The sequence below is a fragment of the Podarcis pityusensis genome (assembly GCF_964106645.2).
Source record: "Podarcis pityusensis genome assembly, chromosome: 11".
Taxonomy (NCBI): domain Eukaryota; kingdom Metazoa; phylum Chordata; class Lepidosauria; order Squamata; family Lacertidae; genus Podarcis; species Podarcis pityusensis.
Window position 1 is genome coordinate 45,486,417 of NC_138036.1, and position 27,349 is coordinate 45,513,765.

The window sequence follows — 27,349 nt, forward strand, 5'->3', positions numbered from 1 at the left end:
ATAATTGTAAAACCTGTGTTAATGTTGTAACTTTGTTTTTGGTAGGCGAACAGCCAAGTAAACCACATAAGTTGTATCATCAGTTTTGTAATTAATCACCTGCAACTAAAACAAAAATAATTGAATTTCAAATAAGTGATTTTGCTAACTCTAATATTTAACTCAAGTTCAGTTTTATTAAGCTTTTGAGGTATCAAATCACGATGAACATCTTTTACCCCTTTTCTTTTCTGCTGTTCACAGGACTGCTTCTGAAGTTCAGCTAATGAAGTTTTCACCAGATGGGGAATTTTTTGCTACTGCAGGAAAGGTAAACCAGTTTCATAGGATCTGAAATATATTTCTTATTTTAACTTCACACCTAGGCTTTCTGCATATAGCATTAAAGTAAGAAAGAGTAATTACAATAAAAATACAATAAAACATTTTTGAAAAAAAGCAATAAAATGAAAAGAACCAATAAAACCAGGGATACAATGTTGATATTCTTACACACACATTTTAAGTCATTTTCCATCTCATGTGACTATAGTAAGAGGAGGGGAGGGCAGTTCATAGGTACTACCTATCTTGGCTTCCACTCAGACCATGGCAACAGAGGTTCTTATTTGAGAGTAAGGAAGAGATCTTTATACAGGGAGATTAAAGGTACAGGCTCAGCAGCAAGCATAGTATCGTAACAGCCTCAGAGCTTGGACTAGGCAACAGGAATGACAGGGCTAGCTGGACTAGAAGCAGTAGTCCTGAGTCAAAGTTCAGGGCAAGAACTCATTTGTCAGCTCATTTGTCCCAATGGGTTAACATGACCACCACCAAGCTTTTAAAGGCAGGGCAAAGCAAGCTTAGCTGTGATACTCCTATGCCTTGTAGAATGTTCAGCATGCAGACACAGTCACAAGTGGTTAACAAGCCAAAGATTGGAAAGTTGTAGTCCACATAGCTAATCAGCTATGTAAGTCTGTGGTTTTGCGAAAGCCCCTATCTTCCCAAACTCTACTCATCCATGGAGCAACTGTGATGCTGCGACAGTGTCATAAATTGCTTGAAAGAAGAGGAAATTACAGATTTCACAAACCATAATTTAGTTTCCTCCAAGAATATTAAGAATAAGTCATACAATATAATTTCCAATTTTATGTTGTGGGCCACCCTGCGATCTTCAGATGAAGAGTGCTATGCAAATTTATAAATAAAATAAATTGCTCGTTATAATAAGTCACCTTTATAAACTAAATTTTGGACAAAAGATCAGCTAACTTAAAATCCAGTGTGATGTTTTTTTCTCTTAACGTATTGGATTTCACAGTTCTTGTGCTCTTCGGATGAATAATCATCAGCACAGAAGCATAATATTGCAATAACATGGTGATCTGTTTGAAGCAGCTAACACTTCCCCTAAGGCCTAAGATGCAATCATGTGATGCTTGTTTTTCAGACAGAATGACTTTCTGTGGAATTGACATATTTGGCTATAGTGCCAAAATTAAGGGAAATGGATAGCTGCTATTTATTATTGGATGCCCATTTAAGAAAATACTTTGACACTGGCAGTAGTTGCTCTAATACAGGGGTACCCAAACTTTTTTCCAAGGGGGCCAGATTTGATGAAGTGAACATCAAATACTGGAGGTGAATTCTTGAAGCTTTTTTTCTTTTCTCAATAGCCTAATGATGTTTATGCATTTATTAATTCAGACTCCATACGTTAACAGACGATAATCTTAAATTATCCATTATTCAGTTACACATTTTTCTCTTACTATTTTGTTCATGTTTCATTTCTCCCCTTCCCTTCCCTTCCCTTCCCTTCCTTCCTTTCTCAAGAAATTCTGTTTCTGTTTGAGAGAGATGAAAAGATTAATAACATCAGCCTAGCATTAAGTGGTTAGGTTTTATTTGCTTGTTGGAGAGAACTCTTGATTATGTCTAACAAGTGTTGACCTTCTTTGGTATTCTGCAGTGCAATCCATTCTTTTCCAAACAAAAACTTAAGAATAAAAGTCCCTCATCTGTCTGTCTCTCAAACAAATGGTGAAAATTACTGGTTGTTACTTAATATTTTCAGATGCATACCTGCTAAAACATCAGCCTCTGTGTTGTCTGTTTTAAGTGAATACCCTGTCCAAACGTTTATCTGAATTGCATCTTTTACTCTGTAATTAGCAAATCTTATGAAAACTTCTATTGATATTTTTCTTTTTTTCAGATCTTAAATTTATTTTAATAGCACCTTCTATGCCAATGCACATTCTTATTTCAATTCCAAATGAGCCTTTAACAGCCCTTCAAAACAGCATGATAAATCTTGTCCTTCAGCAGCTTCTCTCTAGAGCTTCATTGATATCTTTATGCTCATGCTTTTCTATTGTTATCTCATGTAGTCATAACTTCTTGGCATCCTTGGACTATAGACTACATTTTTTTTTACAGACTGTTAATTCTGTAATTTTTACAACTGCTTATCTCTTTCTTGAATAATTATTTAGCTAATCTTTCTTCATTCACCTTCCATTTTCTCTTTATTATTTTCAGTAACCGTTTTTCTATTATACTGGATTTTTCAGTGATTCTTTCTTCCTGGGCTCTGATTATGGTTCAGATATCTTAACTGCATGGCATACTAAAATACCAAATTTTCCCCTTATTTACACACATAGAAATGAGTTATGAGTTTCAGTTAAAATAAGCCAGCTATGTATCTGTCAATAGCTGAGAAGTTCATGCAAGGTGAGGCAGATCAGCATTTAGTGCAAATCATTTTATATTTTTGTTTCTGTACTCACAACCAGAGGGTGGATGAGTGTCATGGGAATCAAACATCTACAGAAACCAGGATTGGACAAGGGAAGAGAACTCGGGAGAGAAATGTAGTCTCCTTTGGCTCTTCTTGCAGAAAGAGTATGATCTTTTTTTTTGCTGCTGCTTACATTTTTCAAAAAGAAGTGGCCCTGGTGAGGGATGGAGTTCATTAAAAATAATTGGCAGAAATTATGAACCACAGATTAAGAAGAATTTTTAAAAGTTGTTTTTATGGGGAAAAGGTGACTTCATCCTCCATTCAACATGATTAAATAATTCTGTCGAAAATAATTCTATTCAGTTGTATTGAAAAGCTTATTTAAGAGTGAGCAAAAGCGGAAGAATTAGCTCTGTGTAGCAATTATGGAAAATAGTGTTCTAATATATATCACTTTTTCTTTGCTAGGATGATTGTCTTGTAAAGGTGTGGTATAACACTGAAAGCTGGAAGTCAGCAGTCACACCTCCAGTTACAGCACCAGAAGCAATCACGCAGGAAGTAGGCTTCTCCTTTATCTACTTGGTTCATCCTCGGTCTGTTAATGGGTTCTCCTGGCGAAAGACAAGTAACTACATGCCACGGTGAGCATTTTTTCACTGTTCCATCTTTGAATTGGTAGAAATTGTGAATGGTTTCAAATTTTGCCTTGTGCTCTCAAAATTGTGCCAATCAGCCATGGTTGAGTAATTATTCAGATGAATCTAAGTAAGTCTTCACCGGTAGTGATCCCAAAACAGGTAATATAAGATTATGGAGCTATATAATCAGTAGTAGACCCTGAGGTTGGGCTGCGCTGCACACCTGACCTCCCTCCAGCTGAGTTGCAGCTGCCGATCAGGACAGAAAATGGGAGGGTTAAGGTCAGTGCAGTGCAAACTGGAGGAGCCAATACGATGCTCTTGGCAGTGTGTTTGCACAGCACTGACCTTACCACCATCTCATTGCTCCCCTTCTACATCCCAGTATTTAGCAGCAACAGGAGCATAGAAATGTCAGGTGAGTGGTGCACCCTCCACATGCCATCCACTGCTACTGCACATAATAGGCTTCTGTAAAATGCCACAAGCAGCATGTAAAATATCTGCCACAGTGCAAAGCCTCGTGAACCATCCAGCACTCATAACACACTGAAGGTCTGCTGTACGACACTTTGGCAACATTGACATCAGTTCCGCACATGTGTTCTGACATTAAATGAAAAAGCACCTTAATCTACCTGACTGGTGGGCATAAAAGTTCCTATAATACAGTAGGTAAGTGATTTCAGCAGCGCGCTGTCTGACCACATTTTCGTTCTCCATCACTGCCTCAGCACTGAGTAATTGCTTAGTGTAATAGATCCATGAGTGGAACATAGTCATCGAATGAGAGTCACTTAATAACGATCACACTAATTGTAGGAAATACTTATACAGTGGTACCTCGGTTTTCAAACGTCTCAGAAGTCGAATGTTTCAGTTTTCGAACACCGAAAACTTAGAAGTAAATGCTTTGGTTTTCAAACAAGCCCTGGAAGTCGAATGTGCTATGTGGCTTCTGCTTAGTGCAAGATCTGAAGACCTAGCTGTCGGCTATTGAGTCTTGGTTTTTGAATGTTTCGGAACTCAAACGGTCTTCCGGAATGGATTATGTTTGAAAACCGAGGTACCACTGTGCATATAACGTTAGGAGTTTGTGTCCTCACCAGTGTTGCACCATCCAAATATCCTTGGCTATAGGGAAACAAAGCAGGAACCTAATATATCCAAGCCCACTGTGGCTCGAGTTGTCCTAATTTGCATCATACTGCTGCAGTAGAAGGGTGATAAGGAAATAGGAACATGTCTTACATTTTTTAAAAAAAGTTATTTCCAAGTATTCATGTGTAGTATTGACTTCAAAGCAGAAAAATATGACTTGCTATAGGTAGCAGCACAGTATAAAATTCAGAAACCCCTGCAGAATTTTTTAAAAAACTTTTTTTCCTGTCCTAGTGGTGCCGTATGTAATGTGCTGTTGACATGCTGCAAAGATAATATATGCCGTCTCTGGGCAGAGACTTTGTTGCCAAATGACAGTCTGTTATATGGAGGTGGATACAACCATTTGCCTGAACCTGTGAAGTCAACTAACAACTTTAAGAGGAATGCTTCTAGTAAAGAGAGCATGAAAAATGCTTTAGAGGTAAGAAGATAATTACCTGACTTTGAGTAAGCCTCCCAGATCATTATAGTTTTGTATTTAAAGTAACAACCATACTAACCTGCTGACTGTTGAGAAATAGCAATCTGAGCTATATTGCTGCTGCTAGATTACTTTTCTGCTTTTGTACAACATGTCATTTTCTCAACAGTTAAATCTAAAGCCCTTTCGACGAGGAAGAAGGAGGTCAATAGCACTTGCACATACTGGATACTTGCCGCATCAGCAAGACGCTCACGAAGTTCATCGAAACACTCCGCTGCAATCAAATGCACTTTGCCACTTCCACATTGCTGCCAGCATCAACCCAGCTACAGGTGATTATGAATGCCAATTTTTGCTTTATAAGTGGGTACAGTTCATTTTTAAATTCTCCTGCGAAAGTAATATAGACATACTGTCTGACTGTAAATAATGATGATATACAGCTTCAGTTCGAGGCTTTGACTGCTGCTGAAGATGATTAACAGAAAATAATTTATGTTAACTGGAACAGGGCCCTGAGATCTTTGCATGAAGGGTGGTATATAAATTTTATAACAATAACAAAAACCTCAAATGAAACTGTGCCATATAATCTGTTTAGTTTCTTTGGTAGTGATTCACACATGCCATAGTTGGGTTATGTTGGCACCTTGCAGCCAAAGACAAGAAAACCAGACTGGTCTTTGTCCATTGAACATGCCCTCCTTCCTTGTGTCAGATAACATTTAGTTTCTGCTGCTGTAATAAAAGAAAATAAGAAATCCCAATGGGCATGCCCAAAATCTTCAGGTGTACTTTAAAAAGCTCTTTGAATTTCGGACATGAATCCTTGAGATGTTAATAACATACTTTCAAGCAGTCATATTTGTATTCTCTTTTTTTGTGGGCAGAGGGGAGTGGGGTCTATGTATATCTCTGGGTGTGCTTTATTAAAGAAATGTAGGATTAACTGTCCTGTGATTTTTGCATGTGTGTGTTAATGTCCATCTTCTAATGCAGTTAAGTTTTACTTACTAAAAAGGAAATAATTTAAAAGTTATGGTACATCTTGAAGGGAAAGTAAGTTTGGTCTTTTGCTTGTAGACATTCCTTTGCTCCCTTCCATCATGTCTCTGAGTCTTAATGAAAATGAAGAAAAGAGTGGGCCTTTTGTTGTACACTGGCTGAATAACAAAGAATTGCATTTTACCCTATCAATGGAAGTCTTTCTACAGCAACTAAAAAAGAGTTTTGAGCATATTTCTTCAGAGGTCAGCACTGAAGAGTCTAATCAGACAGAGATAAAATCTGATGAAGGTAAAGTGCCTACTGTTGGTTTGTTTGACTCTTTTTGGAAACAACGTAATGCCTATAATACACTAATTTATTATTTAGTTTGTATGTCTTAACAGGCACCTTTAAAATGTGCTCCAGAGGATTGGAATCTTCTCCAGAAGATTTTGAGAGCACACAGAGGGTTGCAGGGGGAGGAGAGGAAGGAGAAGTCCTATTGTATGTGTGAAAGCCCACTTGCAAAATGTTGGATTCTTTCCCTAAGTGCACGAGAGAGTTCATTGTCTGTGTAACTCTTAATCTTGAAGCCTTGACCTCTAGATTCTGAATATTTCATTTAAAGCTTTTAAATCAGACATTAATTACCCACAGAACAAGGATTATCCTATAGAAATGTAAAGTATTGCACTTGGGCAAAAAAAATGAGAGGCACAAATACAAGTTGGGGAACACCTGGCTTGAGAGCAGTACATGTGAAAAGGATCTAGGAGTCTTGGTTGACCACAAACTTGACATGAGCCAACAGTGTGACGCGGCAGCTAAAAAAGCCAATGCAATTCTGGGCTGCATCAATAGGAGTATAGCATCTAGATCAAGGGAAGTAATAGTGCCACTGTATTCTGCTCTGGTCAGACCTCACCTGGAGTACTGTGTCCAGTTCTGGGCACCACAGTTCAAGAAGGACACTGACAAACTGGAACGTGTCCAGAGGAGGGCAACCAAAATGGTCAAAAGCCTGGAAACGATGCCTTATGAGGAACGGCTAAGGGAGCTGGGCATGTTTAGCCTGGAGAAGAGGAGGTTAAGGGGTGATATGATAGCCATGTTCAAATATATAAAAGGATGTCACATAGAGGAGGGAGAAAGGTTGTTTTCTGCTGCTCCAGAGAAGCAGACACGGAGCAATGGATCCAAACTACAAGAAAGAAGATTCCACCTAAACATTAGGAAGAACTTCCTGACAGCAAGAGCTGTTCGACAGTGGAATTTGCTGCCAAGGAGTGTGGTGGAGTCTCCTTCTTTGGAGGTCTTTAAGCAGAGGCTTGACAACCATATGTCAGGAGTGCTCTGATGGTGTTTCCTGCTTGGCAGGAGGTTGGACTCGATGGCCCTTGTGGTCTCTTCCAACTCTATGATTCTATCCCTCATGTGAACATTGCCTTGTTAGATAAACCAAATATGAAATATTTTTCAAAATAGTCATAGTAAATTATTGGCAGCCATAGGCAATTATTGATGGAGATATTGAACATGGATATTTGGCAAAGTTGTCTCATTCACATGTCACTTGAAAAAAAGTTAAACTTAAAGATGGTTTAAAGGTGACCGTCCAGCATGCAGGTGCACAAGGAAAAAATAACAGCAAATTTACTCTCCCTTCTCCCACTGCTGCCACGCTACCATTACATCTGAACCTGGACTTGTGGCTTGTCTTTGCCAGACAAAGTCTTGAGGTGTAAGTCAAGAACAAGGCTTGGTTACAGCTTGTGGGTTGATTGGAGAGAGTCAGCTCTGAGTCTTGGTTTGAGCGTAACTTTGATTTAACTCCCAGTATCACGGCAGGAGCGAAGGGTGGCATGAAGAGGCAACTATTTCCTCCCTGTTCACTTACACACTGTCCTTCACCTTTAAACCACAGTCAAACTTAGCTGTGGTCTAAAGTAACATGTGTGCTAGGTCAATGTATGCGTATAGGAGATGTCTGTTTCAACCTGCTAGAACTTTTTGAGTTCTAGAAAATGCTGTAAAACGTCACATTGCCTGTAACTATAAGGATGGTTTCAGTGTGCAGATCTCTTGACAGCGACACTTTTTTCTCTCACCAGAAACCGATGGCAATAGAGAAAATCAAAAAGGAAATCAAGAACTTGCTGGTGAAAAACCAGCTCCAAATTCAAGCTATATCCCCTTGTCATCTTCTATTGTTGATCATGAGATTGAAGTACAGCTGTCTGAATGGAATAAAAATGCAGACATGTTGTTTAGTATTCATCCTATGGATGGGTCACTGTTAGTATGGCATGTAGATTGGCTAGATGAGTACCAGCCAGGCATGTTTCGCCAAGTACAGGTACTGTGGCTCTTCTGAATAAAATTTTTAAATAGTTTTGAGGTGTTCCACTTGATTCCAATGCTTCTCTGTACCATTTCTGTTTTTAGGTATCGTTTGTTTCGAGGATTCCTGTGGCCTTCCCTACTGGTGATGCAAATTCGCTCTGCAAAAGTGTAGTGATGTACGCTTGTACAAAGAATGTGGATCTTGCTCTTCAGCAAGGCAAACAGAAACCATCTAGCCTTGGGCGTTCCTGCTCGATGTTAATCTCTTCGGGCCATAGTAAATCAACCAACAGCTTAAAATTAAGCATCTTCACCCCAAATGTTATGATGATTTCCAAACATGCAGATGGGTCTCTAAACCAATGGCTGGTCAGCTTTGCAGAGGAATCTGCCTTTTCAGTTGTACTCAGTATTTCCCACAAATCAAGGTATTGTGGTCATCGCTTCCATCTTAATGACTTGGCTTGTCATTCAGTACTTCCATTGCTGCTTACAACCTCTCATCATAATGCAATAAGGACACCGGCTGTTGACAGCATAAAAGAGTCGTGTGACGTCTCACCATCGAGACTTCATGATGAAGGCACAGCAAGCACATCACAGGATCTCACTGCTGTTTACAGTGAACTTATCCTTTGGAGAGTTGATCCAGTTGGGCCGTTATCTTTTTCTGGTGGAGTTTCTGAGCTTGCAAGAATTAATTCTCTTCATGTCTCTGCCTTTTCAAATGTGGCATGGCTGCCTACCCTTATACCCAGTTACTGCCTAGGTAAGTCCCTCCTATGAATAAATAAAATAAGGAACATAGTAACAACTCATAATGATATCTGAATAAAACTGTGTGTATGTACTGGTACTCGTTGATCTTTTTTACCTAAATCAGACTGTTCATAATTGCCTTTAGGTGCATACTGTAATTCACCAAGTGCTTGCTTTGTTGCAAGTGATGGACAATATTTGAGACTGTATCAAGCTATAATAGATGCCAAAAAACTTCTCTGTGAGCTATCAAATCCAGGAATTTCTGTAAGTAAAGGCCAGTAGGCTTGTTAATTACATAATTAACAGAAATCTAACATAATCTAACAGAAAGATCACAAGGGGAGGATTAAACTCCTGCCACATGCATCAAGTCTAGCTTGCCCTGTAGTTTAATAAAGTATGACTAATCTTTTTCAGGCTTGATTTATCTTGGCTCCTGAAATTATAAGGAGATTTTTATGTTTTTGAGCTTTGCTTAGATCAGGCATGGGGAAATCTGTGTCCCCTTAAATGTTTCTGGAATCCAGCTCTAATCAACCCCACCTGGAATGACCAATGACCTGGGATGATGGGAGTTGTAATCACAGAGAATCACAGGTTCCCCATCCCTGACCCAGATTTCTCAGAACAAAACTTGTTTTGCCTTAAGGAATTCACAAAAATAAAAATTCTCACTCTTTTTTAAGTAAAGCAGAAATACCTTCTCATAAAGTCCCAAGTGATTACATTACATTAAGATTCAGACAATGGTTTATGTAATCTCAAAAATTGTAACTATTGACCTTTATAACTCTACAGAAATACGTTGGTGAAGTTTTTAACATCATAAGTCAACAATCCACAGCTAGACCAGGATGCATTGTAGAGTTGAATTCCATTACAGAGCTGGTAAGGCGCTTGCATTTTATGGGTGGAAACATCATTGTTTTATTTTATTCAAAAGAAATAACCTGTTTTCTAGAAATCATATGCCTCTGAAAAAATGAGCAAAATATTGTGTTTTCTCCTGTGGTTCCTAGAGTAAGGTTACCAGACGTCCCCGTTTCCCAGGGACAGTCCCTGGATTTACAAATCAGTCCCCATACAAAATTCATTGAAGCTGAAAAGTGTCCCCGGATTCATTGAAAAAAATCTGATAACCTTATTCTAGAGGGCATTCCAAGATCTTCAGGGTTAGCTCATCCCAACAAGGCCAGGCAGGGTCTAATCATTATGATCCCATCCTGGAGAATGAGAATGGCCCTATCTGGCACTGTAAGAACAGGGTCTTGGCTGAGGAATGGGGACAAGCTTTGCAAAGATTGTATTTTTATTTATGTTGTGAGAAGGACTAACCTTCCTTCCTACCACCAAACTGGCCGTAAGCACACTGCTTCCCAGCCTTGGCCCCCTCAGCTCAGTTCAGCAGGGAAGTGAAGAAAGGGAACCACAGTATCCTGCCAGGGTTGCAGTGAGTTTCCCAGTCATTGGCAGCTGGTCTGGGGAAAACTAGGATCTCTTTGCTCTCTCTAACTGGGTATGAGTCTGCTAGCGTAGGTAGAACAGTACTACCCCACCCTTCTCTGCCCAGAGTCAGGGGATGCTACTAACCAGTTGCCACCTCACGTAAAATTGCCTCAGATTTTATTAAAAGAAAGGTGTAGAGTTACAGCAAATCAGCTTGCCACATCCCCCAGAAAGTAGAATGGACCACCACAGCAAGGAGATGGCTTGCCCGTGCCCAAGCAAACATTTCTACATCCTTTATACACAAAGCAGAACACATTGTTTTGGCCAGGACTTCCCATCACTTCATTTGACCAGATGAGAACATAGGTGGCAAATACCAAATCTTACAGATGGTTTTTCCTAACCTTAAGTTCAGCTCATCTCATCTCTGCATCAATTGGCATTCTCGTGCCAAATAGCATGCAAACCAGTGAGTTCCTCACAGTACATGATACTTCCCTCTTTGGGATGAATATGCATTGATCCAGAAAAATGAATTGGTGAATAAGTTAGGTTTTTGGAAGTTTTCTCTAATGAACGAAGGAATAAATGAACTTTATTACAGTCACAGACCAGCATAAGAAAATATATAACTAAAATACCAGTTAGCATTTAGACAGATAATTGTTAAAGCAAATAAGAACAAAGAAACAGGCATTGGATAAAACATGTGAATAGAATATGAGATTAAACATAGATAATGGATGGCTAAAAACTGATAATTAAAACAGATAAGAACTAAAAGACATGCAGTTAAAACAACTATAAGAGGTAAAACTTAAGGGAATACAGACTTCATTTAATCAGTGGTTGGATGAGGCTTTTACACAGCCTGTGTAGTCGCAAAGAAGATGAAACACATTGAAGAGGAGGAGGTGGCAGTGATGCTGAGGGAAGCCTCTTATGAGTCATCCTCTCATGCTATTGGCAGCACAGCGGGTCATCTTGCTTTGTGACTCCAGACTTGTGGTAGGAACCTAAGTCTGGGCAAATTTTCTTTGATGGCTGCAACAGCTCATCATCTAGGAGGTTAGGGAGGCAGTGTTACACTGGTGGAGGTGGAGCAGTATAGCCATTCCTGCTTTTATTCTATAGCTTATAGGGTTGGGCCACAAAGAAATAAAAGTAGGCATTATTACCACTCTCTGGGAAGGTCCCATCATAAGAGAATCAACAGAAGCTGCAGATTCCTCTGCTCTAGCTCCACTTCCCAGCTTCTCTAGGGATTCCTCTTCCCTGATTTTTCTATCAACCTCTCAGGGGCTAATCCACCCCTTGCCTCCTGAAAATATGTTCAGCAAAGTATTGCATATTTTCAACATATTCTATTTGAGACTATTTAAATTTAATTTGGGCAGAATGTTGTGTTTTAATATGCTTTTTTATTATTTAGCGTGGTGGGAAAATGCAGCTACTTCACGTTTTTCAAGAAGATTTCATTTTGAATAATCATGAAAATAGACTGTCTGAGAAAAACACCATGTTACCTGACTCTGGTAAAGCATCTTTAGTAACTTCTCAATACAATGGCATTATGACTGTGTAACAATCTGTGGAAATATGAAATCTAAAGCAGTGATTGTATTCTAATTATAGTAAGAAAATGGGATTCCTGTCCCGTAAGCAACAGGCTTATCCTAGCATACTGTTAATATTTTAGAACAGTGATTCCCAAACTTGCCCCCCATGGACTACTTGATGATTGCTGAAGGTCTTGGTGGACCACTTAAAAATTTTTCTACCTGCTGTAGCAGTTGTAATGTGGTGTGCTGTTGCGGTATGGTTTTAATTGTCTTTTTATTTTAAAATTTAAATATCTTACAGATTCTATGGAATGATAAGTGTTCTGAAATGACTATACTAACTTCTGTTTTTTTGACAGTTTACCTTGTATACTATTAGTTATAATTGTGTCTCCTAAAATTCATTTTTAGTCTTTAAAAACAAAATAGTTTCACAAATGTCCACAAGGCATATCTGCCAAAGATTTCCCATGCTGGCCAATGCAGAAGGCCAAATGTTGCTAAGAGCCAAACTAAATGTCTTAATTGCCTCTAAAGCAGGGTTTCTCAAACTGATCAGTGAGCTTCATTCAGGTGGTCTGTGTCTGGATTTGTGGTTGAAGATGGGAGACACCACATCCATCCCATTTTTCATACTGATTGTTAATTGTATTTTATTGCTTCTTTTATTTCTTTTATTGTATTACAAATTAATTTTATTCTCCTCTCACTCCGCTGTGTATGTAAACCAGTCATTGTACAGGCTTCAGTCTAGAAAAGAGTAATCTGAAATTCTGAATATGTAGTCCTTTTGTTCAGAAGCTGCTATTCTACAGTGCCAAATTGCCATGGCATGTATAATCATTTGTATATGTTTAAAGGGACTTGTTGGATTGAGTTTGAACAGCATTCCAGTCCCATGTTTAGAGTCAGCCCTTAGTTCCAAGAACTCATGCATCATTAGAAAATTACATTTTTAAATTTTTATTTTAGTGTGGCAAAAGTAAAGGAATTTTCAACAGAGCCACATTGAAGGAAGAGACTTAAATCCCTAGCTACCATCACAGTGAAAATCATCCCTTCCACATATGGGAAAAGTCCCTTTTTCACTTCTGGGAGCTTTTTCCTCTCAAAGCCAATTTGGGGTGGTTGTGTGATTATAAATGGCATTTCCGTGCGCTCTGGTTTCCATTACGGTGTCCCATTGCTCCAGAAGCGGTTTAGTCATGATGGCCACATGACCCGGAAAGCTGTCTGTGGGCAAATGCCAGCTCCTTCAGCCTGAAAGCAAAATGAGCGCTGCAACCCCATAGTCGCCTTTGACTGGACTTAACCGTTCAGGGGTCCTTTACCTTTACCTTTACCCAGGCTTCCTCAAGCTTGACCCTCCAGATGTTTTGAGACTACAGTTCCCATCATCCCTGACCACTGGTCCTCCTAGCTAGGGATCATGGGAGTTGTAGGCCAAGAACATCTGGAGGGCCGAGGTTGAGGAAGCCTGCCTTTACCTAATCAGAATAGTGTTTTGGGAAGTAAAAGCGGAATCTTCCCTTCTTGTGTGCTGAGAACCTGATGAAAATCACTCATGCTCGTATTATTATTATTATTATTATTAATAATAATGTTTTTCCTAACGACACCTTTACTGTCACATCTTGTTTGGCTCTTAGCAACACGGAAATCAGTATGACTTACTCTGAACTAATTGTGCATAGAATTGTGGCCTAAGGCTCAATTTTTATTCTCTCTCATGAAATAATAAATCCCTTTGCAATGTATGGAACCAGGTGTGCCAGAGTGTCTGGCTTGTTAAATATTGTGTGTGTGTGTTTGTGTGTTTGGTGTATGAATGGCCACTGCTAATAAAATAAAATAGCACGATTAACACCATATTGTACTCCCATTACTCTGCACCCCCGTTTCTTTCTGACTTTATTGTTCTCCGCCCCCTCCAAATGTTTATATGTACTTACAACCCAGGATAACATTTTATGCATCTGATAAGTGGACTGGATTCCGTGAAAGCTTGTGCCATACTAAATCTGTGTCAAAAACAGGATTCCTTAACAAGTAAAAATCTCTGTAGTTTTTTATACAAAGGATGGTCCTTCAAGTATATAAATTGAATGCATACATACCATAAAACAGAGGGTTGAACGTTATCCAGTCAGTTGTTAACAACTGCTGAAATTATCCTCTACTAATAACTAAATCTGTCTACATTTTTGCAGGATGTCAGAAAAATGGGTTTTCTGAAAAGTTCTATTTAATAGTAATTGAACATACTCAGAACTGTTCAATGTTACATATGTGGAAATTACATTTGAAGTCCATACCAGTCTCAATAGGTAGGTTATTTATATTTGTAATGTAAATTTTAAAGTTATAAAGCACATTTATTGATAGAATGCTTGCTTATTTTGATTATTATTGCAATGCTGTAGTTCAATAATATTTTTGGTTCTTCTTCAAATGTGTGTGTGTGCGCGCGCACGCATGGGATTTAGTTTTTCTTTTTGTCCTTGCCTCAAAATCTTCTCAAATAAGCTATCCTTTATTATAAAGTTTCTACATTGCTACTTCCCTGCTGCATCATCACTAAGAAAATACTAGGTCATAGTATGACTTGATGCTAGTTTGGAGGAAACAAACAGTGAGCCTGGGTTCAAACAACAAAACAAAGTAGATTTTAGCTTGTCAGTGATGCAGCAGCAGCAGCGTGGAAAGAGGAAGGGAGGCACACCGAGAGAATTCTTGGAAGATGCAACCCAGGCCAATATTAGTAAAGTAAAACAAGTCATTTTCAGTCTGTTTGTGTCTGCCTAAAAAGCAATGGGTAGAAATCCAGCCATGGGTAGTATTCAGTTAAACATATTGCATGTGTTTGATTTTAAACAGGCAATTAAGCACACCTCCTGTTGAAAGTAAGGGCTGAATCATATCCAGTGTTTGAGTGCAGCCTAATATTTTTAAAAGAGCCTTAAAAAAGGTGCTTCGTAGCGCTAATTTGATCAATACAAATATGGCAGTTTGCATTGGTGCAAATAATCCAAAATGATTGCGTTGTGCAGAATGGTGCATTGTAGACAGCATAACATTTCCAGTACAAGAATGAATACATTACAGTTCTTAAATCATTTATCTTCAGACTGTCATGTGAGGTATGTTAGTCTTGAAACAATTTGCTGTGGGCTACCCATTTTCCCGTATCTGAAAGAAGAACTCTGTCAACAGCTCCATCTGATAATTTTGCTATTATTGCTATGTGTGGCTTTGAAAAGTCAAGTTCACTATCTCTAGGGTCTGCCTATGTAGAGCTTATGGGGACAGAATGTGACTGTTGCCGCTTGCTAATGTATTTCAGTATTAAAATATAGTATACAGACTACTAAACTGTTACATAAATAGTTGTAACAGCTTGCGGATACTTGAAGTCTTAGAGTGCCAAGGGTAGTTCATGATAGCTGTTACATGACCCCGAGCTCACAAACATGTTAAACCCATTGAAAGAAAATAGGTCAACATCAATGCAAGGATTAGGCTAGAATTTGAATACATGGGGTATAGATTTTTATTTTTATTTTTTTAAAAAAAACCTGCTTTTATAATACATCTAGCTAAAATGTCCACTTTCTTTAGATGAAAAAATAGACTCCAAGGCATGTGAAGCAGCGTCTCAAGAAGAGCTTTACACTTCTCCAGATCAAGAGAAGCTCCAGTCTTCCTTTACTCAGAAATATCAAGCCTGCAAAGAGAACCTTCAAAGTACCAGCCAACTTACTCTTTCTTCAGAAATTGTCTATAGTCAAGAATTGAATTTACCAGAAGGAGTAGAGATCATAAGCATCAAACCATCAGCAGGTTTGTAATTTAGGGGGGGGGATTGTGGGTGGGTGGGGGGTAACTTTGGATTTACAGTGGTATCTCGGTTCTCGCACTTAATCTTTTCCAGGAGTCTGTTGAACTCCCGAAACCATTAAAAAACCAAGTTGCGGCTTCTGATTGGCTGCAGGAGCTTTCTGCACTCAATTAGAAGCTGCAGAAGCTGCATCGTACAGTCGGCTTCCAAAAAACATTTGCAAACCAGAACACTCACTTCTGGGTTTGCGGTGTTTGGCAGCCAATTTGGGAGCCAAGCCATTCAAGTACCAAGGTACCACTCTATTTGAACGTCCTGATTTCGGGGGGGGTGGTGGTCCAGTTTGGAATTCTGTATTTTTCTTGTTATACTTTATTAAACTTGTTGATCATTTAATGCTGGTCACTCCTAGGAGATTTACAGTATTTTAAAAAATATATTTATCTGCTATCCTGAGGGTTTCTTTCTTCCTAATTTCAGGTCACCTGAGTTCTTCTTCCATTTATCCTGTATGTCGTGCACCTTATCTTCTGGCAACTTTATGCTCAGATGGTAAGGTTAGGTTTTGGAGGTGCAGATTAGCAGTGGAATCAGGTGTGACTTCTGTAGCAGAGAGTATTACGAACAGTGGCATGTATATATGGGAAGAATGGCCATTACTAATAGAAGATGGACTTCTTAGCAGTAGTGCTCTTTTTGTGCCAGGCCAAGCTCTGGAAATCAGCTGTGCACATACAAATCGCTTAGCTGTGGCATATAAGCGAACACCAACTGTAAACAGTCGTTCATCTCAAGACTTTTTGGTCACGGTTGGAATTTTTGAATGCGAATCTACAGGAGGCTCTTGTTGGATATTGGAACAAACGCTTCACTTAGATGAGCTAAACCCAACATTGGACTCTTTGGGTGTTGACAGCAGTTCAGTGATAGATGGAAATGAGAATTTAATACCTAGAACAAATCATATGGTTCACTTAGACTGGATGTCTAGAGAAGACGGCTCGCATATCCTAACAGTAGGCATTGGGGCAAAGCTGTATATGTTTGGTCAGCTGTCTGGGAAGATGCAAGAACAAAGTGGTAAGGAAATGCTCGTACTGCCTGTGTGGGAAAATGCTAAAACGTCATGCTCTTCTAGATTTATATTGCTAAGATGTGTGGATTTAGTTTCATCAGTAGAAGGTTCACCACCTTTACCTGTTTCTTTATCTTGGGTTCGTGATGGCATCCTCGTAGTTGGGATGGATTGTGAAATGCATGTTTATTCTCAGTGGCAGCCCCCTACAAAGCAAGAACCTGTTACTCTAGACTCTTACAGTGGGAGTACACCATCCATAATAAGCTTAATGAAACAAAGTCAGTCATCTGGTGGTCACCCACCCAAGAGGACATTGACCAGATCCATGACAAGTCTCGCTCAGAAACTGAGTGGGAAACGAACTGTATATGATCTGTCCCTGGAGATGGAAGATTCTGGCCTCTTTGAAGCAGCTCATACATTATGTCCTACTTTACCTCAGTACCATCCTCTCCAGCTTTTGGAACTCATGGATCTAGGGAAAGTGCGTAGAGCAAAAGCCATCCTCTCTCATCTTGTGAAATGCATTGCTGGAGAAGTTATTGCCATCGACGATCCTGAGCATGAAAAGCGGTACCGTTCTCTCTCAATCTGTGCCAGTGGGAGCAGTACGCGGGACCCCATGACATTTAGCAAATGTACTATTACAGACTATACAGAAATAGACTCTGTTCCACCACTACCTTTATATGCATTGCTTGCTGCAGATGAGGACTGCTCATATACATCATGTACAGAGAAGTCGAATAACCAAAGAACCCTTAAGAAGCAAGAGGTGGCAGATGAAAACTATGACGATCTCTTTCAGAATTCCAATCTACATACGGATGATCTCACTATGTTTGAAGTAGATGAAGAAGATAAAAAGCCAAAGGTTATTGATCTTTCTCAGTACAGTCCAACTTACTTTGGACCAGAGCATGCTCAAGTTCTTTCGCGGCACTTGCTTCATGCTAGCTTACCCGGTCTCACCAGGATGGAGCAGATGTCTTTGATGGCCTTGGTCGATACAATTGCCATTACCAGCACTGATATAGGAGAAAGCAGAGACAAAAGCAAGGGTGAGTTTTCTCATGATTTGTTGAAATGAGATATTCACCTTCTCAAAACTGTTTCAGAATTTCTATGTATGCTTGTTTAGATACTCATCTGATGTGCTATATACTTAAAAGTCCATAGTTAAACCAAGCTTTAGAAATCAAATGATATCCATTTGTCAGGGGAACAGACACCACTGGCAGAATGGAGTCCTTCTCTCCCTCTGTGCCCCAGAAAACTGCTTGTGGAGAGAAGGTTGAGGACCCGGAGCAGATTTTGGGGCATGTGAACAGAGGCTGCAGGGGACAGAGAAGAAGGGGACATTCTGTTGTGAGAATTGTGATTGTGTGATGTTGGATGTGGCCCTTAGGCTAAAAACCTTTGAATACTTCCCTGGAATACAATGGAACTTGGTTCTGAGTTAACATGTTTAGATTGCACTTTGAAATACAAAGGCCAATACTTTTATAATCCATTAGCTAGTGTTGCTAATAGTCACAGAATGTATCTGTTTATTATGAAAGGGTTTGGAAGTCTATGAAATCTGAGGGACCAATGTAGGTGAAACTTAATTCCACAGGCATACTATAGAAAGGATTTAATTGGATTGGTTTTGAAGGATACAGTGGTTTAGCATCATATTGGGATATAGTTCAACTATGGCAGCCCTTGTAGGCTTCAGCCCTTTAGGAACCTTTTATACTTATTTTATAGTTGTCAGTTCTTACATATGGTTAGTTGAATGGTTTCAGAAGTTGCCTCCCACTGAAACACTTGCTTAGGCATATAACATGATAGCTGCCCTCTGAGAATCAAAGAGTTCTGTGAATGAAATAGAGCAGTTACAGCTTTTGATTTAGTGGTAGGTACTTAGAGATGAGGGAGAGAGTCATTCTAAGCTACCCAATGTTGTATCTGGACTATATTATTTTGCAAATGTCCAACATTCATCTCCTTTGTATCCAGACTATATTCCTTCTGGATGTAATATGTAACACAATTGTGCACTGAAAAATATCACAATATAATTACGCAGGACTTCAGCTATACTTATTGCCTGTGAGCAAATTAATGAACACTATAATTGTCTACAATATTAATTTAGAATAGTTTTTGATTGCTAGTAAATCAGTTTTTACTGTACACTGGTTTCCTGACATTATAAAATTGTTGAACCATGTGTTCCTAATGCGATTTAAATGATGTGAAACAAGATGAGGGTGGAATGAATATCTACATTTTCCATGAAGAATTAAATTATATACACTGAACATTTAATCATAGGAGGAGAAACACTTGATGAATGTGGTTTAAAGTTTCTTTTGGCTGTACGTCTTCACTCATTTATGACAACTTCGCTGCCACCTGCTCACAGAGCCCAGCTCCTTCACCAAGGTAATGGTTTTCACTCTGCCTATAGTATCAGTTTTACATTATGTAGGGCAACATTTTTAGAAACAATTGATTTTTGAGGAAATGTTAGCCTTCGGGAGCTCTGTCATTGTGCTGATGTAGGCTTTCATAGTTCTCCACTGAGCAACTGGATTTCCTTTGTATGATTGCACAACTAGGGCTGCCTGGACAATTGCTATTTTGGCTTGGTTTGGGGCTCTTCATGTAATGCAGGTATATGGAACCTCAGACCCAGGGACCAGATGTGGTTCTCAAGGCCTGTCGGTTAGCCTATAGGATTCTCCCCAAGTCATCTACCCTCTTCACTTCACATCCCCTCACTGGCACTGACTGCTTCATGCTTTTGCCTGACTGGAATGTGTCATTTAACTCTTAATAATGCCTCTTGTTTTCCTGAATGGAGTGATGTGGTCTGACTTTTTAGGCTATATTCTAGCTACGCCAAAGTAAGACTGTGGCCTTCAGACTGAAAAAAGTTTTCCCACCCCGATGTAAGGATTATGGGGGCTTCATAGAGATTGGCATAATTCCGTGTTCAATTTAACAATCAAATGCCCATGTAACATATTTAGACTGGCAAATCTAATGTGCAAAAAGCCAAATGATGTGATGTGGATCCCTTGGATGTTATCCTAAGATCTCCAAAGTTTTCTGAAACGTTGATTACAAGAAACAAAAAAATAAGCATTTAGCATGATAGCATGTTATAAATTACACATGTAACAATATAATCTCTTTGAACAATTTAGGCTTATCTTCTAGTCATTTTGCCTGGGCGTTTCATTCAGTAGCAGGAGAAGAACTGCTAAACATGCTTCCTGCAATGCAAAAAGGTGATCCAACATGGTCAGAGCTCAGAGCTATGGGTGTAGGATGGTGGGTTCGAAATACCCATAGCTTGCGGAGATGCATTGAGAAGGTAAATACTTTGATAGCATGTTGCTTTATGATTTTGGAATGTTCTTAAGCAAAAACATCAGTATTTTCAGCATGGGTAACTAAAACTAAAATGTGTACTTTCTATATATTTTACCTTTTTAATAGGAAAAAGATAAGTAGATAAGAAAAGAAATATAAAAGACAAATGAACCAATTTAGACAAATGGAAAGGAAGCTTAGTCCTGCAGTCATTGATAGTCTGAGAGGAGAAGATGGCATGTATCACCTTTACCAGTAAAGCCAATGGAAAGGATCTTTCACACTCAGCCTTTTCTGCTAAATCAGGGGCGAGGAACTGGATCCGCCCAGTGAGCTAGATCCATGATTTTCAACAGGTGGACAGGGCCACTTACCTTTCTATCACTGGGCATCATATGATTCACCTTTAAAGGTGATAAGGTGATTCAGTTGTAAGCACACTCATAAGTGTTCTCTGATTCATTCTTTCTTTTTTTGAAGCCCCTGCTTAATTTAAAGCTGGGACTGCAGCGGAAGAAAATATCTTTTCAACTGTATTTTAAGCCCAGACCACATTTTCAAAGATCTCTGCCTGCGTTTGACGCTGAATTTAAATTTATGGTTGTGTAACCATTGTGTAATGGTTGTATTTGGAAGGCCACACATGTATGTTCACATCCTGCAAGTGAAAGACCAGGAGAAGACCCTGAGTTTAACTTCTCCCTTTTTTAAAAAGGGTTTCTTCTTGTAATGTGAAGGGAGATTCCGTAGTCAAGCAAACACTGATTTTCCTAGTTCAATCATTCCATACAGTGAAGGGAGTGGGGAGCCAGGTATGAGAATCTAAGCCTGTCCCTGATCTCTCTTCCTGGATTTTGAGGATGCATGAGGGGAGGGGTAGAAGGCAAAGTCCCATTGCACAAACTGAAGTCCATTCTGTTCACACATGGACAGTGTTGGCTACAAACCATTAATTCTCATTTATCATATGCATTGTACCACGTGTTTTCAGGTTGCTTTTTTGTTGTTGCAAGACATTGTAGGAATTTATTTTAATTCATTTTAATGTCATTCAGCTCATACTATGTCCCTTAAGAGGAAGGCACATTTGGCAAACCCTCACCATGATCAACCCCCGCCCCGAAACCTATGTCCCCACTGTGGAAGGATGTGTGGATCCAGAATTAGCCTCCACAGTCATTTACGTTAAGACCGTGTTCATGGCTATGAGTGATTGCTGAAGAAGAAGACTTATAAAGACTCTCCTCCTGGAAGAGAGGGGAGTGGTTGTGGGCGGGAGCCAAGCTCCGCCTCTAGCAGGGGGCGTTAGCCCGCTGCCTCCCACTCACCTGGCTGGCGCCCACACCCATCAGCAGGCACCCAACCAGGTGCCTCCGAGGGGGCGTGTACAGCAGCCTAAATGCTGCGGCGCCAGCCCCTCCTCGGCTGTAATCAATAAAGTTGTGGCCTTTTCTTGCCCATTAACCTTATATCATGTGTCCTTGTGTATTCATTCCACTTTGCGGGGATCGGGCCCTCGAACCACAACAATGAGCAGCACTGACATAAATGTTTTTACCTTGACTCAAATATTATTGTTCAGTATTGCTTGCAGTCCTCTAGATAGAAATGTATGAAATCTGTAATGCTTAGGTACACCATTATCTTTACAGGTCGCTAAATCAGCCTTTCAAAGAAACAATGACCCCTTAGATGCGGCCATTTTTTACCTTGCAATGAAAAAGAAGGCTGTGATTTGGGGATTATACAGGTAAAGATTTATAACTGGATTTAATTCAATACATGTGGATAATTAACTTGGTTACTTTTACTTTTTTTACTATAAGTTTTTGAAGCTTCTGTGATTTCCAGTAGCTGTTCATTACTGATGTCATAGCACACCTGTTCTGCCAATAGTATTACAAATGCCAACTTGCAAGCAGGAGTCAAAAAAACTCAGGTGCCTGAAATAGAACTTTAAATATTATGGCCCCAAATAGGAAGTATGTTTTCTAGTCCCACTTACAAAGACATTCAGGAAAGTGTAGTTCTAGCTAACCTTAAGTTGGCAGCATAGGACCTTTATTTAACAAGCCCTTTCTGAACCCTGGTATGTTGGATAAGTTTTGACTAGTCATACTGGAGGTGTTAGATTCCTTTTAGCACCTTTGCCATTGATGCATGGTCTACTTCAGGAATCTGTTCTGTCTCTCATGTTGTTCAACATCTCTTTGTGTTAACTACTGAGAGAAGTCATTTGAGGATTTTGCATGCAGGTGACGTGCAGCTCTGTTACTCTTTTTCATCTATTACCAAGAAAGCTGTTGGGGTTCTAGCTGGTAGCTCTGAATTGTACATTTTCTTCATCACTACTAAAGGATCAAAGCCTGGAGCAAGTTTAAAACAACAACAACAAAACACTTAGGGCTAGGACTATCATAAAAATAGAGGAGAGACAGACAAAATGTGAGAATATAAATGGCTCTTTTTTAAACAACAGCAACTCAGAAAAATGGACTCTTCAAAAAAAATGGGGAATACAGGGATTACTTAAAATACAGTACTGATAAACTGAGTTAGATCACACCAGGGCCAGGAGGGGACTAGAAAGACTCACACTGAAGAGAAACATATAGACCACAGTCACAACTCAGAAACAAAAACAGGAATGATAGACAAAGACTAATGGTACAAAGTAACAGACAAGCAAATGTTGAAAACTAATTGCACACACTGCAGTATACCGGCTTGAGCCATGGAAGACCCGACAGAGAATACACTCATCATCTGCTTCACTCAAAGGCATGAATGATCTGATGATAGTTTCAGACTGAGTAAAATCCAGAAACTTAGGTATTTTGAAGCAAAACAGTGTTCTTTTCTTCATCCTTTAGGTGAGCTTGAGACCCATGAGAAAACATATTTGCATGCACATAGAAATAACTTGCAGATAAGACCAATGGTCCTGTCTTTTCCTAAGTATAGAAATTTTCAGAAGCAAGTTGAATTGCTGTTTGAACTTTGAGTAGGGTCTACCCTGTGATATTTGGATAATATGCTTACCAGTATTTTTTCCCCCTGGATGCTCCTGAACCAATCACTTACTTATTAGAATACGTTCTGATTTAATCAAGTGTATTAAATATTTGCATTTTCAGATCTCTAAATGACACTAAGATGACGCAGTTCTTTGGACACAATTTTACTGAAGACAGATGGCGTAAAGCTGCATTGAAGAATGCTTTTTCACTGCTAGGCAAACAACGCTTTGAACATTCTGCAGCATTTTTCTTGTTGGCTGGTCACCTAAAAGATGCTGTTGAGGTAAGTAGGATAAAAGTACCTTTTGAGACTAGTGATAAATATTTAGAACAGGGGCTATAACTATTACCATAATTATGTAATGTGCTGCTACAGGAAAAATATTAGGCTTGAATTCTTAAAAGAAAAACGTCATTGGCTTGGCTTACTGTGGTTAAAGATTTCAAATGCCTCTGTACTTGGAATCAAAGAAGGGACTGTGAAATCATCTCCAGTGCACTTATGATTTTTCTCTTTAACCCAGTGTTCTACTCAGTTCAAAATGTGCATACTGATATTCATGTTTTCAAGTTAGTGACATTGTACTGCTTAAAAAATAACCTATTTCAAGGACTTAGCTACTACTGGCATTAAGGTACTGGGTCTAGGCTTGTCTTTTTCTTTGAGTCTTGTGTATATAACTTTGACACTTTGTATTTACTGTTCTCTGATAATCAACGTACATTTGTAATAAATAGTGATTACATTTAGGTTTAGTGGGCACTCCCCACTCTTCCACCAGTAAGAAAATTAAAAGCACCCACTTCGATTTTCAACAAACTGCAGTTGGTCATTTCATAGTTGTCTGAACAAGCCAATTTCAGGCTCTGGTTTCTGATTCTGGCTTTTGGAGATAAACCATAATTCAACTAATTGCAGTTCCAAATTCAGACAAATCAATAAACTGCAGTTAATTGAAAACGGACGCTGTAGGTAAGAACAGTATTTATTGGGGGGGAAAGCTTCATAAGCCAGCTTTGTTTTTAATTAGCTTGTTGGGTATTAGGCTGAATACTTTTCTGACATTACTGCAAAATATCAGCAGGTAGATTGTTTAGAAAGCTGTCCAAATAATGAGCTGTAATCCAACATTTGTTTTCCATTTACATATTAAGTTTCTTAAAACAAAACCCAGTGGAGATACAAATTGACAGAAACAATTTTTAAAAGTAATCCTATGTTTGTTTCAAAAAGGTCTGCCTAGAGAAACTAAATGATATTCAATTGGCTCTTATAATAGCAAGACTTTATGAGCCAGAGTTTGAAGTATCTGGAACTTACAAATCAATTCTACAGAAGAGAATTCTGGGAAGCAGACATCATACTAAAGAGAGTCCATCAAGCACACATGCTGATCCTTTTCTTCGGAGTATGGCTTATTGGATTTTGGAGGATTATAGCCATGCTCTTGATACTCTTATAAGCCAACCCATTTTGGATGAGGAAGGTAAGCTGGGACACTTTATATATGCTGTTCATTAGGAAACATATAAAGAGTCTATCACCTGAAGAAAATACCTTTTGAGTTTATATCAGTAAAAGAAAGCAAAGAATTGCTATTCTGGTTCAGACTGGTAGTCCAGATGGACATTGTTCACAACAGTGAATGAACATTTAGCTACATAAGAAATTAATCTCTCAACAATGGAATAAGGGGAAAGTGGGCAGGGTCAGAAAGAAAATCTGTCACCGTCTCATTCTAGTTACAAAATGGGAGCTTTGAGTGATCATTACAGTGCTGATTCTCAAGTATGTTACTATGTATTTGAAAACCTTTACTTTGATATGATCATATCATTTGAAGAATATCTGTAGACATCTGCTATTTACTTTTTCTCTTCGACATGAACTTCTTTCTTCTGTAGAAACAATATTTTTTCAGAAATACAAGTCTGTTCACATGGTCACACTGGAGAATATGAGAAGAGAGCAAGAGTACCTGAGTACAAAGCGCATTAATCCAGCGTTCTTACACATAATGATAAACCAATTGTTTATTGTTTGAAATGGAGACAATACTGAGCTAAATGAATTCATGATGTGATTCTTTTTATAAGGCAGATACAAATATAATTTTTTTACATGTTTTGAATATAAACCTCTTGGGGAGTCCTACTGCACATTATAAACATAGTGGTGGGATAATATTACATACAATTGTAGTTCCAGGGGATTGATTGTATTAGAACTGGAAATGGTTGAGTTCTTTTATGGAATAAATAAATCATTAACAATAATCTCTGATGCAATGTCTTTACAGATGAAGGCAATGTGTCAAGATGTAACCCTTCAGTGTTCAATTTTTATAATTACCTAAGGACACATCCTCTCTTGTTGAGACGCCATTTTGGGTCTTCTGACTTATCTTCCACGAGGATTTGTGTAACAGGAGAAAATGGGCTGGCAGATGAAATCAATTTAAGGGAAAGAAGATTGTTTTTTACGACTGCGTATGCTCACTTAAAAGCTGGCTGTCCCATGCTGGCTTTGGAAGTGTTATTGAAGATGCCCAAAGTGGTAAAAAAGTCAAAGCCTTTAGGAAGAACATCTAGCTTAATGGACACTAGTAAAGGCTGCTCACCCTCTTCTCCAGGACCACTGGAATCAAAGGATAACAAACCTTTCAGCATTGACTGGTCACAACCTATCGTCAATGGTCTGGAATCATCTTCAGATGGGTCATCAGGTAAACATTCAAATTCTGCTCTTTCGTTTGACTGGAGTCAACCGAGCACAGTTTTCCAGGATGAGCCTTTTGAGCTAAAGTGGGACAGTGACAAAGATGATGAAAGTGAAGATTGTATTGTAATGAAACCTTTGCAGAAGGAAGTGAGTGAGAAACCAAATGAAGTTAGTTCTAGCTATACAGAAACCTACAGTTCAGGTGCTGAAAATGAGGTTTTCACTTCATCAGAAGACATCATTTCTGCACAGCTGAAATTTAGGGCATGCTTGAAGATCCTTACAGTGGAGCTTCGTACATTATCTACCGGCTATGAAGTAGATGGTGGAAAATTAAGATACCAGTTGTATCACTGGCTTGAAAGAGAAGTGGTAGCTCTTCAGAAAACCTGTGACTATAGTGTTGAAACAGAAGATGTTCAGCCAGGAATTAGCCCAGTAATGGATGAAGCTTCATCAAATGAAATGACCGAAGAACTATCAGACACACAGCAAAATACACAGCAGAGAGAATACCTTCAGAGAAGACAGTGGCTTGTAAAATATCAATCACTTTTGCGAATGTTTTTAAGTTACTGTATCCTTCATGGATCTCATGGTGGAGGCTTGGCATCTGTACGTATGGAACTGATTTTACTGCTTCAAGAATCTCAGCAGGTATGGAGTTTTCTCCTTGTAGTATAGATGTAGTATTAAAATATGAATAGTTAAGAGGAAAAGTATATTATTGGCAAAATATAATTATAGTGCCCATTAATGTATTTCTGGTTCAGTATATAAAGATATCTCTATAATTTCTTCAAATAACACATGTCTAAATAGTTTTGCATCTACACATAAGTATTTAACTATCATATCTAGTATCCTCACAGCTCTTTGAGGACGGGGAGGCAGAAGCTTCTCAGGATTGGCTTTGCAAGCCAAATTTGATCCACCTGCCAGGTGTATTACTTTGCATGTCTCACCCTTCCCATTTTAAATTCCCAATCTCAGAAGATTAGCAGGGGGGTATGGGGAGACTTGCACAGGCTTTAAGAAAGCCCCCATGCTCCCATTTCAGCCTGAAATAGTAGCATGGGGACTCTATTAAAGCCCTTTCCAAAAGCGCTTTTTGAAGCACTCAACCATTTCTCCTTTAAGTGAAGGGGGCAGCTGCATAAAACTGCCCTTTTGGGAAGCGCTTTAAGGCAGTCCCCACACTCTTGTTGCAGCTGACACGGGAACATGAGGGGTGCCTTACATTACTTCACAAA

At 39.0% G+C, this 27,349-nt stretch overlaps 1 protein-coding gene across 4 annotated transcripts in view; it reads left to right on the plus strand.

The window, feature by feature from the left end:
- The window catches only part of DMXL1 (Dmx like 1), a 68,187-nt gene that overhangs the window by 12,968 nt on the left and 27,870 nt on the right, over positions 1-27,349 (plus strand). For all 4 annotated transcript variants that reach the window (XM_080972163.1, XM_080972164.1, XM_080972165.1 and 1 more), the window contains exons 6-24: positions 244-310; positions 3,206-3,381; positions 4,774-4,963; positions 5,133-5,298; positions 6,050-6,262; positions 8,065-8,309; positions 8,399-9,065; positions 9,201-9,322; positions 9,857-9,946; positions 11,940-12,042; positions 14,280-14,396; positions 15,688-15,909; positions 16,388-18,046; positions 19,308-19,418; positions 20,186-20,355; positions 22,007-22,104; positions 23,492-23,657; positions 24,609-24,861; positions 25,675-26,753. In XM_080972163.1, the coding sequence (XP_080828289.1) occupies positions 244-310; positions 3,206-3,381; positions 4,774-4,963; positions 5,133-5,298; positions 6,050-6,262; positions 8,065-8,309; positions 8,399-9,065; positions 9,201-9,322; positions 9,857-9,946; positions 11,940-12,042; positions 14,280-14,396; positions 15,688-15,909; positions 16,388-18,046; positions 19,308-19,418; positions 20,186-20,355; positions 22,007-22,104; positions 23,492-23,657; positions 24,609-24,861; positions 25,675-26,753 (5,914 nt within the window). The remainder of the gene's footprint in view (positions 1-243; positions 311-3,205; positions 3,382-4,773; positions 4,964-5,132; positions 5,299-6,049; positions 6,263-8,064; positions 8,310-8,398; positions 9,066-9,200; positions 9,323-9,856; positions 9,947-11,939; positions 12,043-14,279; positions 14,397-15,687; positions 15,910-16,387; positions 18,047-19,307; positions 19,419-20,185; positions 20,356-22,006; positions 22,105-23,491; positions 23,658-24,608; positions 24,862-25,674; positions 26,754-27,349) is intronic.